The 18,379-nt window shown below is 36.3% G+C and overlaps 1 protein-coding gene across 1 annotated transcript in view; it reads left to right on the forward strand.

Annotated features, from left to right (window-relative positions):
- The window catches only part of PIAS1 (protein inhibitor of activated STAT 1), a 130,129-nt gene extending 112,963 nt beyond the window's left edge, over nucleotides 1-17,166 (forward strand). The window contains exons 9-14 of the mRNA XM_003121749.6: nucleotides 399-559; nucleotides 2,482-2,612; nucleotides 3,339-3,519; nucleotides 8,091-8,233; nucleotides 12,207-12,244; nucleotides 13,137-17,166. Coding sequence (XP_003121797.3) covers nucleotides 399-559; nucleotides 2,482-2,612; nucleotides 3,339-3,519; nucleotides 8,091-8,233; nucleotides 12,207-12,244; nucleotides 13,137-13,430 — 948 coding nt within the window. The 3' untranslated portion in view covers nucleotides 13,431-17,166. The remainder of the gene's footprint in view (nucleotides 1-398; nucleotides 560-2,481; nucleotides 2,613-3,338; nucleotides 3,520-8,090; nucleotides 8,234-12,206; nucleotides 12,245-13,136) is intronic.

Consider the following 18,379-nt stretch of genomic DNA (forward strand, 5'->3'; position numbering starts at 1 on the left):
TCCTAATCCCTGGTAAAGTGTTTCTTCACTTGCTTGGATTAGAGACTACTGTGAGAATTTGGTTAAAGCACTCTCTCTGTTAAAGATTTTGCATATGACTTCGCCCTATGGTCCTAGCCCCAAAAAGCTGATCTGTGAGCTGTGGATTGAGGGTAAATAACTTTTGCTGTAGACTTTTCTTAGTCTCTGTATTTTAATATCCAAAGAAATACTATAATTTTTTAACCTGTAGATGTTCCACAGAAAATGTGTTTAATGTTCTTCCATGCTGATGAAAAATAAATACAATATGCTTTTAAATCAGAATACATACATGTTGTGTTTCAGGAAGTTTTTATCAGAACTAAAATATTTGAATAACAGTTTCTAGTATTTACTTTTGTCTCCCTCTTTTAAAGCTTGGGAAAATGCGGCTGACAATTCCATGTCGGGCCCTTACATGTTCTCATCTGCAGTGTTTTGATGCAACTCTTTATATTCAGATGAATGAGAAAAAACCAACCTGGGTTTGTCCTGTCTGTGATAAGAAAGCTCCATATGAACACCTTATTATTGATGGGTATGTCAATTTAAAGTTTTTCCTTGCATCTCAAAGTAATCATCTGTTACTGGTTTTGTTATCCATTAGGTTTGGGATAAAAATTTTACAGGTAGTGTTTTCTGAGTTACGTATTTTTAAGAGTTTCATGACTGTAGAAATCAGTATCTTCCTAAATAAGTACTTAATATTATGAACATTTTTCCTTTTTAACATTATGTCCTCTTATTTTGAAAATGTGTGCCTTACCGTCAGTGCCTCCTGACATTTACCATTTTAAAACTCTAATGGTTCTGAGCAGGTTGTGTTTACCCCTTTTTCTAATATGAATCCATCTATCCCTAGACATGTAGACAATATCAGAAAAAGAATGAAAGAATTATGAAACTCTGGTTAACTTAAGCTGACCCAAAAAATCAGTCTGCTTTTGGAGATTTTCTGGTACATCATACCTAGCCTGTCTTTGTTTTCCTTCTCCACCTATAGAATCCCAACAGTAAATTAAGGTTTGTTTGTTCATTTGTTTTTTAACACTGTGGTGTTTTATGTGTCCTTCCAGACATCTTGAAATGTCCCTCCCTAAAATTGTCTCCTTTTCTCTAGCCTCATTTTTTTTTTCCCTTTTTGCCACTGAGCCAAGGTAAATTGTGAAAAGGAGAATCTTATTGAGATCACCTGCACCCTCAAGCAAAACACTTAAGGCAGTTTTTCCATAGCATTTGAGAAAACGTAGGAGCCTAAAGGTGTAATGTAAGGAATAGAGTACATTTAACAATCCAAGTGTAACCTAGAGCTTGAAAAATGTCAGACCAATCATATGGGGAAAAGTAAACATGTGACTTAAATGTTTTAAGTTTAATTTTTCAGAGATGACAGTGATCACCAATAAATCTGAATTGAATGATAATTTACCAATTCTGTGTATTATATAGCTCAATTGGGATTTTCTTTTCTTATTAGAAAAGCCATATACACAACACACCTAAAACAAACACACTCACTCCTAAAAAGATTTGGAAACCATAGAAAAATGAAAAGCTTTTATGTTGTGTTATTTTGATTTTTTTTTTTTTAACCTAATTGTGATTATGTAGTATTAGTGTTTTTTATCCTTTGGGTTTTTGTTTTTTGTTTGTTTGTTTTTTGTCTTTTTAGGGCTGCACCCACGGCATATGGAGGTTCCCAGGCTAGGGGTCCATTCAGAGCTGTTGCTGCTGGCCTACTCCAGAGCCACAGCAATGCCAGATCCGAGCTGCGCACAGCAACACTGGATCCTCAACGCACTGAGTGAGGCCAGGGATCAAACCCGCAACCTCATGGTTCCTAGTTGGATTTGTTTCCACTGCGCCATGATGGGAACTCCTCCTTTGGATTTATTTAACATTACAACCTAAGAATTTGACCATTAATTTCACAGATTTCATTTCTTAGTATCAGTATGGTTTATTGAGGAGACTTATCTTTCAAAACATATTTTTTAATATATTGCTTAAGTTTATCAAATGATATGTACTTTATTGCAGGCAGTTTGGATTATGTAGAAAAGTATTAAAAAAAAGAATAAATATCTACAATGTCGTCATTCAGTGTTAACCACTATTTATATACCACTCACACATGGAATTTTATTTTTAAAATAGTTTTCTTGGCCTATTCCCACTTTTTGTGAACATATTTTTCTCTTCATATTATTAAATGTCTTTGGAAACCTCTTTTTTCGTAGGTTACGTATTATTTTCTTGCATGAAGCTACCATAATTTAAGTAACTGTTTTCCTATTTAGTCCTAGATTTTTGAGAACAAATATACCTCATCTGTTCCACTTACTTTCTCATCTATACTTGTATAAGACATAGAAAGTTGAATGTTTTTTGAACAGTAATAATTCTATCTAGTCTTAATTTAGAATGTGATTATTCAAAGAATAAATTGTTTTTTTATAGCTTGTTTATGGAAATCCTAAAGTACTGTACAGATTGTGATGAAATACAGTTTAAGGAGGATGGCTCTTGGGCACCTATGAGATCAAAAAAGGAAGTACAGGAAGTTTCTGCTTCTTACAATGGAGTCGATGGTGAGTGTTAGTTCTCCAAAAGGGTGGGGCAGTCTCCTTGCTGTTGTAAGCCTTGGTTTTCAATATTAAAAAGCATAAATTTTTTAAAAACACTCAGCAGTTTATGGATAGCTCAATAACTGTTATTAAACTATTGATTAAATGTTCAGAAGTAGTGAAACTCTTTTTAAAATCACTTTTTGCCAGCTTTAAAAATTTTGTGGTGTAAGATTTCAAAGTAACATAATCTTATAAGTTATTTGTTGAGTCATGCTTTTGAAATGGTGTCCTTTTAAATTTTTAACAGACTTGATACAGGTTAGTAAACATTCCTTTTTCATTTACATTTTTTTCACTGGCTGTTAATATGTTTCTGCTGGAAGGAAGCTATGACTTTTTAAAAATCTTTTCATAACATTTCTCAGTATATCAGGTAGTGTACAGGTAAATAAGTGTAATATGTAGTTTTTGCCTTCAGACTGCTTTTATTCTGAGGTAGACATACATTTTATTTTGGTTGTTTGCCCTATTTGGAATTGTTTTTCAAAAAAATCCTTAAAAGCTGATAATAGTAGTATTACGCTTAGGGGAACAGAACCACTGTTGCTTTTCTATTCTCTGATCCCAGTAATGTAACTGTAACTGATAAAGTCTAAACTATAACTGCTGAACTAATCCGTAGGCACACTGAGAAAAACAGAAGTCATGGGTCTTTTTTGCCTTGTGTTTTTAATCGTTTGCACACAGGATGCTTGAGTTCCACATTAGAACACCAAGTGGCTTCTCACCACCAGTCCTCAAATAAAAATAAGAAAGTAGAGGTGATTGACCTAACCATAGACAGTTCATCTGATGAAGAGGAGGAAGAGCCATCGGCCAAGAGAACCTGTCCTTCCCTATCTCCCACATCACCGCTAAATAATAAAGGGTAAGTGCTGAGATCTTTTTTTAAAAAGTCATTCTGAAAGTTAATTTTGCAAATAGGATAAAAGATGTGCCAAGTAAAATGATTATGCATGATTGTAAAACTTTGTAATCAGAACAGGTTGACTTTTTCTCAGGTTCGTTATATTCTTTTAAGAGGTTGGGATAATGTATTAAAGGGGTCACTTAGATATGATATTCATCATACCAAAAGATAAATCCAGTACAGTGGTTCACAAACTTTGATGTACATCAGAATCAGGTCAAGAGCTTACTTATTAAAACACACATTGCTGGAGTTCCCGCTGTGGCACAGCAGGTTAAGGATCCGGCGTTGCCACAGCTATGGTGTAGGTCACAGCTGTGGCTCAGATTCCGTTCCTGGCCCAAGAACTTCCATATGTCATGGGTGTGACCATTAAATGCATACACACACACACATTGCTCCCCTATCCCCTCATGTCTGATTCAGGAATAGGAACTGAGAAAATTTGTATTTCTGATAAGTTCCCAGATGATCCTAATGCTTCTCATAGGGTTAGAATATTTACTCAAACTGGAAATTGTATGCTATAAAATTAACCCTATGTATTTCAAGTAGAAATCAGAGGAAGACCAGATGAATGCTTGAAACTGCCTCAGAATGTATAAGACTGGCAGTGAAAGAAGTCTAAGGAGTTCCTGTTCTGGCTCAGTGGTAACGAACCCAACTAGTATCCATGAGGATGTGGGTTTGATCCCTGGCCTCATTCAGTGGGTTAAGGATCCGGCATTGCCATGAGCTGTGGTGTAGGTCGCAGACATGGTTTGGTGTAGGCCGGCAATTGCAGCTTCGATTCAGCTCCTAGCCTGGGCACTTCCATATGCCAAGGGTTCAACCCTAAAAAGACAAAAAAAAAAAAAAAAGACAAGTCTATAAGACTTCTGAGTTGCAGTACATAGTAGTTTCCGTTTGAAAATTCATTTCCCATACTTCCCATTAGTCTCATATCAGTAGTAGTGTACCTTGGTTATGCTTCAGTTTACTTCATGAAACACTTTTATCTACTTTATATAAAATCAAACGGGAGATTATAAAGTAAGTACAGTCCTAACCTTAAAGAGTTTAACATTTTGTAGAGGTTGATCAAACAAGTAGCTAACTTTAGCTATACTCTTAAACGGACTGTTAGTCTCATGACACTTTGGGAATTCCTAGCAAAAAACTTCATGTTCTGGGAGTTCCCGTCGTGGCGCAGTGGTTAATGAATCCACCTAGGAACCATGAGGTTGCGGGTTCAATCCCTGGCCTCGCTCAGTGGGTTAAGGATCTGGCATTGCTGTGAGCTGTGGTGTAGGTCGCAGACGCGGCTCGGATCCCACATTGCTGTGCCTGTGGCATAGGCCGGCGGCTACAGCTCTAATTCGAGCTCCATATGCCGAGGGTGCAGCCCTAGAAAAGACAAAAAACAAAACAAAACTTCATGTTCTGCTGAGGCACAGTTGTTGCACACTGAAGTAAATCTAGAAATAGATGTGACCCCTTTAGGTATATATATCAGGAGAGTTATGTGGCCTGATATAATTGAATAAGAGTTATTAAAATCTTCTGACGAACTGTAGTGCCTGAAAGAAGAATGTGAGAGGAGGGAAGTCTGCAGAAGTTGTAACAGATTTCAAGGTTTAAGAGGGGAAGTTAATATCAGACCAGGAGAGGGCATTTCTGTGCGAGTCAGATTATTTTCAGGCTTGATACTGTTTTGAAGGTAAAAGATCTATTTAAATATATTTGTAGTTACTTGAAAGATGAAGTTGCAACAGTAAAAGCACACAATCATGATTTGTAGCTCCTCTCATTAAAGGACTTTGACTATTTCAGGAGTCTTCATAATACAATCAGATATATTACACATTGATATTTTCACTCCAGAGTAGCTTATTTCAGCATACAAACAAGTACACACATTAAAAGCAGTATCATTATTTTAAACAAAATAAATATTTGAACACTAATTCTGCTTCCCATCCTACTTCATGAACATCCACCTCTGATGAAAGCCTACCTTGATGGCTATTATCCACCAAGCCTGACCTTGTTATTACACCAACTTCCCCAGTTCAGGGATCGAACCTGAACCAGAGCAGTGACAATACCAGATCCTTAACCCTCTGAGCCACCAGGGAGCTCAAACACCAACTCTTTTATAAATCTGAGTGGGAGAAAAAGAAAAGTCAAAATACCAAAAGCTGGCATAGTTAGAACAAATTTCTATTGAATTTTAATTCTAAGATATTTTATATTTAATAATATATATATATTTCAGTACAGTATGACTGTATTTAACATAGTATGGCCAAAAACATATCATCATATTATTACTTTAAATGCATTAAAAGATATTTTGTAAAACTGGTTATAGAAATACTTTATAGATTAAATACATCATTTTATATATTTCACTGTTTAGAATATTGATAGTAGTCATATGCATGTAAACATTTTTCCTTAAAGGAAATTTTTTGAGTGTTTAGAAATCTGATTTTTCTTTGTCAAATATTTGCTTTGCTATTTTTCCAAAAATAGCTTGTTTATTATATTTGGAAAATTACATTAGATGCATTAAGTACTTCCTGAGCTTCCCAGTGACTAATTGAACCCAGAGAGAACATTTGCAAATGCCAGACCTTTTTCTCTTTTCAAATAAAAATAAGCAACTTGAAGGTTTATGGCATTTTTAGAAGGATACCACTACATTCAGTATCATTGACTGTTTTACAATAACGACTAGCCAATAGAAACCTAAACCCAGCATGTTGTGTTATTGTTCTGTATGAAGGTGGAAATGCGTTGTTAGAACATTATCACAAAATTGAAAGAAAAGGAGCCAGCCAGGAATTAGAAAGAGGCACGCATCAGCAAATATAAAACATTTTGCTGCCTTCAACCACTGTTTAGTATTTATCCAGAAATTTCCTTCGCTGTTTGGTATACCAAGATGTTTTCAAAGACAAGCATTTCAACTGCTTTAGTCTCTCTTATAATCCCTTATGCATTGTCAAAGGAGATAGCTAATGGAAAGTGGTACTTTTTATAGATGTAAGAGGTTTAATTGAGCTTCCATTAGAGAAAACATTTTTACGAGGTGGATGAGAGAGAGTATATTTTATGCTTCATATCCCATTGATAAAAATATGGTAGAAGGTCATAGCTAGAACTCCATTCCAATCTTGGCAACTTTTGAAATATTCTTTACCATTGAAATTGCATCTCCATACCCCCTCCCCTGTACCTTACATGAAGATTTAAAAGCAAAAGACAACCTCTTTCTGCCTTATTTTCTCTTTACTTTCTATAACTTATCTGTTAGCCTCTTGTATGATTGGGATAGTATATGACCCTTATGTTTTCATTCAGGACTATTAGAATCCTTTCTTTTTCTTTTCAAAATAATTTTGGTTCTTCCTTTCCTTTTTCCTTTCTCCCTCCTTTTTGCTTTTCCTTAATTTTTTGTAAAGAAAGGGGGGAAAAAAAAAAAAAAAAGGAGTTAACTAATTAGCTACTTAAATATTTCGTTCTGCTCTTCCAGAATCCCTCTCTCTGTTCTTTTTTCTTTTTCCAATTATACCTCTTTTTAAAAAGGCTTCATGGAGTTCCCGTCATGGCGCAGTGGTTAACGAATCCGACTAGGAACCATGAGGTTGCAGGTTCGGTCCCTGCCCTTGCTCAGTGGGTTAAGGATCCGGCGTTGCCGTGAGCTGTGGTGTAGGTCGCAAACGCGGCTCGGATCCCGAGTTGCTGTGGCTCTGGCGTAGGCCGGAGGCTACAGCTCCGATTCAACCCCTAGCCTGGGAACCTCCATATGCTGCGGAAGCGGCCCAAGAAATAGCAAAAAAAAAAAAAAAAAAAAAAAAGACCAAAAAATAAATTAATTAATTAAAAAAATAAAAAGGCTTCACCACTCTTGTTCACTCTGGAGCACCACTGCTACTTGTCTTGCTGTCCTCCTTCATTCAGCAGGCATTTTGTGCAAACAGTGTGCTAATGACTGTGCTGGGCAATATATATATCAGGATAAACAGTACCTAGTTTTTGTTCTCATAAATCTTATAAGTCTAGGGGCCAGCTGTGAACTCCTCACTGCAGATTGATGCATTCCTCTAGTCTTGTTTGTATATATTTTCTTTACAAGGATTTACCTATACTTTTTACTTGTCAATACTCTAGTGCTTATTTTTTAAAGGTTTCAGAATTCTGTCTGCTCTAGATTCTTTTCACTCGTATCCCATTGAAGTGGTTCAGCCATGCCTTCCTCCTGCATTCTGAAAATGTAGATGATGTTCCAAAGACATCATGTGATATATGAATGTTGGATGCCATTGCATCTATCTCTCTTTCCCTGTTGCCTCTGCAAGATGCTATTAAGTTTACAGATTATTTCCTAATAATTATGGTAGTCTAAATTATATATTGCTTTGCTTATCTTTTGTTTTTATTTACAGCACAAAAACTGGGACTCACTGTCAGATGCACCCCTTTTGTTAAATTTAAAAGTTCAACTGACTCATGAAAATTTTGCCCACCTTTTCTTCTTCTAGCATATTGAGTCTTCCACATCAAGCATCTCCAGTGTCACGCACCCCAAGCCTACCTGCTGTAGACACAAGCTATATTAACACATCCCTCATCCAAGACTACAGACATCCTTTCCACATGACACCCATGCCTTATGACTTACAAGGTGAGTCAGTGGTTCTTCTCTGTTGTCACATAGCATTATGAATGCCTTTGATCCCTATAAGCTGCTTTTGTGCAGTCTAAGGAAGAATTGAAAGATTGAGAAAAGAGGAATTCCCTTTGTGCAGCAGAAATTAATCCGACTAGTAACCATGAGGTCGTGGGTTTGATCTCTCGCCTCGCTCAGTGGGTCAGGGATATGGCGTTGCTGTGAGCTGTGGTGTAGGTCCCAGACGCGGCTCAGATCCCATGCTGCTGTGGCTGTGGCACAGGCCAGCAGCTGCAGCTCCAATTCAGCCCCTAGCCTGGGAAGCTCCATATGCCATGGGTGCAGCCCTAAAAAGCAAAAAAAAACAAAAACAAAAAAAACCAGAGGGTTGGATCTAGGAAACTGGAGGAAATATAATACTGCAGTCATAAATAAATACAGACTCAGTTCCTTGTTAGTACCTTCATCAATAGCCAGTGTTTTACACCAATGGTAAAAAACAGTGCAATGACCTTTAGGTTTTATGGCTTCAAAATAGTCTGCAACCTGTTTCTGAATGACTTCCTGCATGTTGCTTTGAATTTTGATATTTATGAAAATTATGTTTTGGGAGTCCCTGTTGTGGCTCAGCAGTAATGAACCTGACTAATTTCCATGAGGATGCAGGTTCAGTCCCTGGTCTTGCTAAGTGAGTTAAGGATCTGGAACTGCCATGTGCTGTGGTGTAGGTTGCAGATCCTGCATTGCTATGCCTGTTACGTAGGCTGGCAGTTATAGCTCCAATTTGACACCTAGCCTGGGAACTTACATATGCCGCAGGTATGGCCTTAAAAAGAAAAAATATTTTTTATTCCCTGAATCTGGTTATAATGCAGCAGGATTTGTGGGTAGTTATGTTGTGTTATCTTTTAGATAATGCAGAATTGAAACAATGGAAAATTTTAATTTTTGTTCTGGTGAAACTGACTTTTCTTTCTGAAAGTAATTTGAAATGTCATTATACTCAATTCTACAATGTATTTTGAGTCCTTAATCACTTACATTTACATTATGCAAAAAATTTACTCTCATCTTTGTAATTGAATAATTTGTATAATAGCGAATTGAATAATTTGTGTTTGAATAATCTAAAAACATTTTTTTAAAATGGCCATAAACGCATAAAGTAGAACTTTTCCTCCACCCCTTCCCTGCACTGAAATTCAGGGTCACTGGCAAGGATTCTTGGGAACTGAGATAGTTGAGTAGATTTTTTTTTTTTTTTTTTTTACCTTCTAGGAATATTTAACATATTTATTCATACAAATGTTCCAAGGAATATGTACATGAATATTTCCTGTAGTATTATTTACAATAAAAACCCCTGATAATCTGTTTTTATTTGTTAAAATTTTTTTGAAGTATAGTTGATTTACAATATAAACTTCAGTTGTACAACATAGCGATTCAATATTTTTACAGATTATTCTCCATTTAAAGCTCCCTTTAAAGTCATATAAAACACTGGCTGGGAGTTCTCTTGTGGCTCAGTGCCTTAAGGATCCAGCATTGTCGGTCACTACTGTGGCCCTGGTTACAGCTGAGGCACAGTTCAATCCCAGGCCTGGAAACTTCTACATACTGTGGAGATGGCCAAAAATAAATTAAAAACAAAAAAAAATGGCTGTATTCCCTGTATCCCTGAGAATATCTTAAAACCCATTAGATAAAATACAACTAAACAAAGAAATGTTGTATAACTATTAAAATGAGTAAGATAAATCTATGCATTAATATATCTACAAGATGAGATGAGGACCATATGAAAATATTTTGGAAAGGGAATTTCTTAAAAAAATGATTTTTGACTATCCATGGTTTATATTTGTAAGCGATCATGTCTTTTTAATTTTATACATTTTACCACATTAAATTAAAACCTTTTCATCAAAAGACCCCAAAAGGATAATAGAAAGAAAAACTGTAGTGTGGGAGAAGATATATGCAACCTACATGACAACAAATGACTAATATTCAAAAAGTATAAAATACACGTATGAATCAAAAAGAAAAAGACAGAAGTTCCCTTCGTGGCTCAGCAGTTAATGAACCTGACCAGGATCCATGAGGTTGTGGGTTCTATCCCTGGCCTCACCTAGTGGGCTAAGGATCCGGCATTGCCATGAGCTGTGGTGTAGGTCACAGACAAGCTTCAGATCCTACACTGCAGTGGCTGTGGCACAGGCCAGCAGCTGCAGCTCCAATCTAAGCCCTAGTCCGGGAACTTCCATATGCTGCAGATGCAGGCCTAAAAAGCAAAAAAAAAAGGTAAGAAAGAAAGAGACAGATAACTCAGTAGGAAAATGGGCAAGAAGCTTGAGAGGCACTTCACAAATATTTTATAATATTTAAATAATTATGAAATATTTCATGGAGTTAAATTATTCCAGTCAATATTGAATTCCATGATATAAACATTATGTCATTAATAATCAGTAAAAGGCAATTAAAATAACAATGAGGACACAGTCTTTAGGGCATTAGCCTGCTGTGGCCCCCTTTGCCTAGCAAAGCAACAAAGCTATTTTTTCTTCTTTGCCAAAAAAAAAAAAAAAGAAATACCAATGCATACCAACCTGATTGGTAAAAAATGGAAAAGTCTAATAATACCAGATATTGATGAGCTGCAGCGCAAATAATTATCCTCAATGTTAGTGTAAATTATTAAAACTACTTGGAGAACAACTTAGTAGTAAAATCGAATACATACATACCCTGTGGCCCAGTAACTCCCAATATTAGGTGTGTTCCCTAGAGAAACTCTTTCACTTATGCAACAGAATACAGTAATGACATTTGCCAAATTAGTATTCAGTGGAGTAGATTTTTAGTGATTGTTATGAAGCTGCCTTTCAGCTCTGTTCAATAGAACTTTCTGCAGTGAGAGAAATGTAATCTGTACTGACCAGTACAGTAGCCACTAGCCACCTGTGGTTATTGAGGATTTAAAATATGGCTACTGTGACTGAAGAACTGAATTTTTCATTTTACTTAATCTTAGTAAATTTAAATAGCCACATCGGATGATGAGTGGCTACCCTGTTGGACAGTGCAGCCCTATTTCTCACTTAGCAGACTGCTAAACTCATGATCACAAGACACAGTAGTATACATTTTACAGATCCTTATATATAATCTGTTCTAGTGTAGGCAGTGAGTGGATCCCTGAAGTATTTGTGGCATTGTCATATTTTTATCTATATCTGCTTGTTGTACTTTTGTCCAAGTTTAGGTATCCTAATGATGTCTTTTATTCACGTTGCTTTTCTTGCTCTTTGTCATATTACATGCTGAGCAATATGGACGTGAATGTGAATTGGAAGAGGCCAGCTTGTAGTGACTTCCTGGCAGCCAGGGATGAAGGCTGGTCTTTCTGTAATAACCTCCATGCCAGCAGTCAGACACCTCTCCAGATCTCTTGCCCCCTCATGTCACTCAAGAGTCTTAATTAGAATCTGGGACAGATAGTGGAAAGTGAATGAATTTGAGAAAGAAAACCCATCTTACAACTTGCTTAATGACTTTCAACTTCAAACTTTCTCATCCACAAAATGAGGCCAAAAATAATGACATACCTCATGGGTTACTTGTGGGGGGGTAATGAGAGTAGTTTGAAAGGTTGCTTAGAGGAGTAAGGGAGAGCATTTTGTGAAAAGTGTTGTATCAGTTTAAGGGATCAGTGTTAGATTTAACAGGTCTCACAAATGGAGTCACTGGGAGCCCAAAGCACTGCTAAAGCTTGGACTTCAGCCTTAGTAATCTAGAGATGGGAAAGACATAAAACATTCAGCTTAACTCTCTTTGTTTAAATAAAATTCTAAGTGAATTTAGATTTAGCTTTTAAGATTTTTTTTTTTGTTTTTTTGTTTGTTTATTTTTTGGTATTAGGGCATTTGGGAGGGTGTTTTCTTTCTTTTTCTTTTTAACTAAAATATTTTTCTCCCCACAGGATTAGATTTCTTTCCTTTCTTATCAGGAGACAATCAGGTATGTTATATGAAAAAAAAAATTACTGTTATTTTAATTCTACATTAAAATACTTTAAAGTATAATATATAGCCAAGAGAAAGAAAATAAATTTCCTTAGAAAATTCAAAATAGTCATACTTACTATTGTTAAGGTTTTAAATTTTTAGTGGCGTTCCTTTTGTGGCTCAGTGGAAAAGAATCTGGCTAGCATCTATGAGGATGCAGGTTCGATCCTTGGTGGGTTAAGGATACGGTGTTGCTGTGAGCTATGGTGTAGGTTGCAGATGTGGCTCGGATCCTGCATTGCTGTGACTATGGCGTAGGCTAGCAGCTGCTGCTCCAATTCAGCCCCTAGCCTGGGAAACTCCATATGCCTTGGGTGTGACCCTAAAAAAAAATTTTTGATTGAATTAAAAAATAAAAAATTTTTTAAAAGTCCCTTTGTTTCAGCTTTGCCTGAATATATAGTAAGAACAGTGTCTATTTGTTGTTTCCCAGTACTGTTTTATAAAGAAGCGGGGCAGGGAGTCATATTGACTGATAAATTTCTTGGCCAACTATCTTCAGAAGAGAAAGAAAATGGACTGTCCTCTTTCCTGCTGCTTCTGAGCATATGTCTGTTTGGAAATAGCATTTTGAGAACTGCTTGCAATACAAATTAAAACAAAAAACAATAAAACTTTTATTTTGATATCTCCCCACATTTCAGATATAAAAATGTCTTAAAATCAATGATATGATCCTTGTATAAGGCCCATTTATTTGATTTTGCAAAATGTTTCACTAAATATTTCAGAAACATCAGGTACTCAGAAATGTTAAATTTAGGACTCTGCTCTAGTGAGAAGAAAGTTTGTTAATTTATGAGTATAATTAACATTATTTTTTGTCTTTTCTTTCCCCTACCTAGCATTATAACACCTCCCTCCTTGCTGCTGCAGCAGCAGCAGTTTCAGATGATCAAGACCTCTTACACTCGTCTCGGTTTTTTCCATATACCTCCTCACAGATGTTTCTCGATCAGTTAAGTGCAGGAGGCAGTACTTCTCTGCCAACCACCAATGGAAGCAGTAGTGGCAGTAACAGCAGCCTGGTATCCTCCAACAGCTTAAGGGAGAGCCATAGCCACACCGTTGCAAACAGGAGCAGCACAGACACGGCATCCATCTTCGGCATCATACCAGACATTATTTCATTGGACTGATTCTCTTGCCCCTGCTGCTCCCATCCCCATCCCAGATTAAATGAACTTGGCAGAAAGAAGAGAACTTTGTGCTATGTTTTACCTTATTCTGTTTAGAAAAGTACACAAGCGTGTTTTTTTTCCTTTTTTTAGGGAAAAAATTAAAAGAAATGTACAGAGAACAAAACTATATTTTCAGTTTTACTTTTGTATATAAATCTAAGACTGCCTGTCTGATAAAACACTTGTTTAAAAAAAGAAAAAAAAAGGAAAGAAAAGAAAAAAAAAAAAAAAAACAAGTACCCACAAACCACCTTCGTTTCATTTTTTCTGGATTCTGAAGATTTTTTTCATCATTTGTCTTATGGTTTTGGTTTTATTTTACTTCAATGGCATTATTTTATTTGCAATAACAGAAAAGGAATTGCATGTATGAAGTTTTAAATTGTGGGCTTTTCTTTGTTATGGGGAGGGGCTGGGGGGATAGTTTTAATTTCTATTTTCTAGAAATGACAGACTTGGATTCTGTTTGTGTGTATGCATATTTTATCCAGCCTTAAGTTATAAAACTCATCTGTCCCACTGCATTCCCTATGTATTTTCAGGACATAGCTTGTGGGTGTGTGTGTTCAATGTGTGTGTCTGTGTGTATTTTTCTGTCATTACTGTTCCTTCTCCCGAATTTGCATTCGTTGATAAATCAGTTGCCTGCTTCTTTCAAAGTGCTTTGAAGGTTTTGAACTCACATATGAGCATTTTTATTGACTATCCCAATTGCATGTTCTCCATCACATATTCTCTTTATTTGCTAGATACCCCCTGAGAATATGTTTCAGAGATTGGAATAAAGCCGTCTGGGTAAGGAGTAGGTTTAGCCGACCTGTGAATAATACACTTTAGTCTAGTTCTTTACTCTAAATTTGGATTGCCAGTATTATGTATTTAAACCAAGTCTGTGAACACCTGCTTTTTTTGGCCACAGAGTAACAAGTTTTCATGTAGGATCTTCATACCAAAGTAGGAAGTAAAAATAGCTTAGAAAACCCTGTTGGGTGTCCTGTGCAGCTAACAGAGGTAAGGCTAAATCACCTCAAAAAAGAAAGTCAGTTATCCTGAAAGTAAATTCTCTTCAGAAAATACTATGCACCATACATGTCAATCTGTAGAAATCTATCCATCTGATAAACAGTTGAAATTCAAAATGAGCTTGATCCTTAGTAGTATTTACTCTCTGGTTCCAAGTGTACTTATTTTTTTAGCCTAGTTATCTTGTTTGGTTTTTTTTTTTTCTCCTTCACCTTTTAAAGACAAGCATGACATAGGAAAGTCAAATTTTTTTAAGAATTCATGGATCTGTCTGATCTATTATTAATAATGGAACATGTAAATATGTTGAAACTGTTTTTCAGGAGATTGAGTGAGGGTTGGAGGGAAGGAAAACGTGGTTTTACTTGTGTTCCAAAATCCTCGTCAGAGAAGATGACATTCTTCAGGTAATAGCTGAAGGTGTTGAAAATACTTTTTAGCTGATTGGTTAAGCAGGTTTAACAGAAAAGGTAAAGAAGGGGCATAATGATTACCACTTTTCCAGATTGGATTTTTTTATATCACAACTGTCAATGTTCTCAGAGTTGATGAAGGACCACCTTTGTGTATAAAATTGTCATTTTAAACCTTGCAGTGGTAACAGATTGACCTACTACTTTAATCCAGTTAGAATTCATGATGGCTATATCTTCAATTGTATGATAAAATGAATGGTTCACATGACTGTGTGGCATCTAAAAATACCTATTTTTACAGCATCACTCTGCCACTAAATTGTTGACTTGAATTTTGAAAAACAAGTTGGTATTGATATGTATATGTGTGTGTGTATATATGTATTTATAGACATATGTGCGAGTGACAAGTGAGTTATATAGTCTTCCCCTACGCATGTGTATTTCACACATACATGGCTGAGTTATAGTCACTAAACAATTTGCAATAAAAAAAAGTTCTTTGTCAGTTAAAACAGGAAATAGTTAAGTTTTTAATGAATCTGGTGTTATGGTGAGTAAACACTTTAGAGTTCTCATTACCATCTTAACTTAGGCTAATATCTAATAGTATTATAATTTGTGTCTAAATTCAGATTGGGGTAGAAATTGAATTGTGGGGAGTTGCTTCTTACTTCATGTTGTAATAGGAAATGTTTCTATTAATTCAGCTACCTAAGATAAAATGAATAGTTTTGGTTTTTTTCTTTTCTTTTTTATGTCATTGTTAGTGAGCTCAAAATTCTGATCAATAACTTTGTGTATGATGCTGAATTACAAACTCTTTGAATGATCCAGTTGAAAACCCATCCCTCTACTTTCTTCAGCCCAGTTTTGGAGAGGGTTATTTTCCCTCAGTGTCCTGTGTTACACCAACCCAAGGGAAGAACAGGTAACAGGGAGAAATAAATGTCTGTCTAGTGGCTTTGGTCATGTCTCCACAAGAGAAACTAACCATTCAGTTGTCTTTTTATTTTAGTTCATTCCACTCTAAGGAGTTTGTTCCCTTCAGTTGTTAAGACTTTGCAGCAGCAGCAGCAGTAGTAGTTATCACTCTGTTGGTCTCACAGCCGATATGTCAATGGAAATTTTATGCTCCATAGTAATTATTAGTGGAGTCATGCACTGCATCTTTATCTTCTAAGCTAAAAAAAAAAAAAAAAAAATTACGTAATCATTTATTTTTTTCCTTAGCCCACCATCACTCCCACACCCATGCTAATAACACTGACATGCTGTCTGTGGACAAATAAGTCTCAGAATCTTTAGTCAAGTTGCCACCACCCCCCTTGCTTTGGTCATTCATAATAGGTGTGCATAAGTTTGTGTTTCTGTATAGTACCCTCTGTGTGTGTGTGTGTGTGTGTGTATGTGTGTGTGTGTACACACACACATCTTTGATAAAATAGCTGTTTGACTAGCAGGGTTGAAGTGGCTTTTAATTATTTTGTGGGCATTATTTGAACACATCTTTTGAAAACAATCTGGACCTTAGCCATGCCACACTTGGTTGACTAATTTATTTTGAGTGTTAAAAATTTTCTACTTCTTTTAATTTAGATTTATCACAGTTCTCTATTATTACTGACTTACTTAGCAAAGATTCATTTAAGCTTCTGAAAAATGTGATTTCTTGGCAGATTTTCCTTTGACTCAAATGTCTGAAACTGAATGAAAATGTATCCTGAGTTTTAATTCCTAATTGTGGGAAAAAAAACATTGTTTTTAAACAGTTCCAATTTTAAACACATAAAAAACACTTCAAGATCTTCAGGACTTTAAAGCATATTTGAAATTATTTTAGTAAGAATTTTGTTTTATCAATACATGTTGATTTCTGTTTTTTAATTAAAAGAAAACAAAGATTTCAGAAAGAGGGAGGGAGAATAGCTGGTGGTCCGGGAGTGTGCTGCTGTTAATTGTTTAATTAACAAAGGGGAAAATGTATATAAACAGATATAAAAGTTACCATAAATTCCATGAACTTAAAATCTGTGATTCATTGCCTTAAAACTTTCTCTCTTAGAATTTCCATACCGCATGCCAAACCAGTAAAATGGCTTTTAAAAATGTATAGTAGACCAATGTCAGTTTGTATAAAAGTACCAAGTGAAAATATTTATTACATGCATTGGAAAAAAAAATTGTTTACCTATTGAATGTTACCTGTTTATGTAGAGCTCTTTAGATGTAATAAAAGAAAACCCTTCAGTTAATTTGTCTTCTGTAAAATGCACTGCTGCGTATACAAGGTAAAGGTCCCTGTGAGAAAAAGTGACAATGCTTTGTGCTTCCAGGGCCCCTTTGATCCAGAAATTTCAAAGCAGGACAAGTAACCCATTCTCTTGCAACATGCTTTGAGGGTAAGTAATGAATATACAGCCATCGTTCCCCTTTCTTACTCAAATTTGGCTAGCTTTGTAATGACCCAGAGTCTATTTAGTTTTAAATCTGTTTAATTAATCTGCAAGTTGATTGTTAAGAGCACTGTGGCCTTTTTTGCAAACAATACTAGGTGCTGGGTAAACCAAGTGGAATTTCAGGAATGTGCATGAAACCTGGACATGGGGTGGTGTCAAAGCCTTTCCTGGAGTAGAGATTTAAGTCACTAGAACATCTAAGATCTTGGAATCCTACCCACTGAACATCCATAATTAGAAACACAGTCAGTGGACGCGAGCCCCAGGTTCTAATGGCCATTGCACACCACTTGGGTGTTTTGGCAAGGTACACTTCAGATTCTTGTTAGGCAAATAAGATTAATAACATGCGCTTTAAAACCATACAGGTACCATTGTATGTGGCATATCAAGATGTAAAGTTTTGGAGGAACATACCCTCACTGTTATAGCCCAAAACTTGCTTTGCCTCTACCATCTAAATCACAGCTATCTACTATCCAATCTTTCACATTCCAGATTGGCTGTGCAGGACTAACTTCCTCATATCCATGCTGAGTTAAAAAGAGATGTGGAGCTAGGACCCTTGAGCCTTGCCTAAAAGTGAAATAGAGCGGTTGGTTCTCCGTGGGGTGCCAACATCTAACCAGCCAGCTCACAGGTGGAGTTACCTTGAAGGTAATGAAGTTTGAGCACTGGGGCCCCTCACTTGCTCCGGCTTCTTCCAGGTCCTTAGACCCCACAAAACCTGGATCTCTTGTAACTGTGAACCTAGGATCCCCAGCTAGACAATCACAACTTCACTTACTTTGTGGTTTAGGAGGCTTTTTATTGCCTCCCCCCACAAAAGCCTGCTCTGCTGCTCCTAGGAATCCCTGCTCACTTCCATTGGCAGTTACGCTGTTAGGGAAACAAAAGCAGCTCTCCTTTCTCAGGCCCTCCATTTGGTCTGAAGCCATGCAGCATTGTGAGATAGTTGCACCATGACTGTTTTCTCCCCTGCAGTTTCCTTTGTGTCTGGCCCTTAGAT

Source organism: Sus scrofa, chromosome 1 (genome assembly GCF_000003025.6).
Source record: "Sus scrofa isolate TJ Tabasco breed Duroc chromosome 1, Sscrofa11.1, whole genome shotgun sequence".
In the NCBI taxonomy this organism is placed as follows: Eukaryota; Metazoa; Chordata; class Mammalia; order Artiodactyla; family Suidae; genus Sus; species Sus scrofa.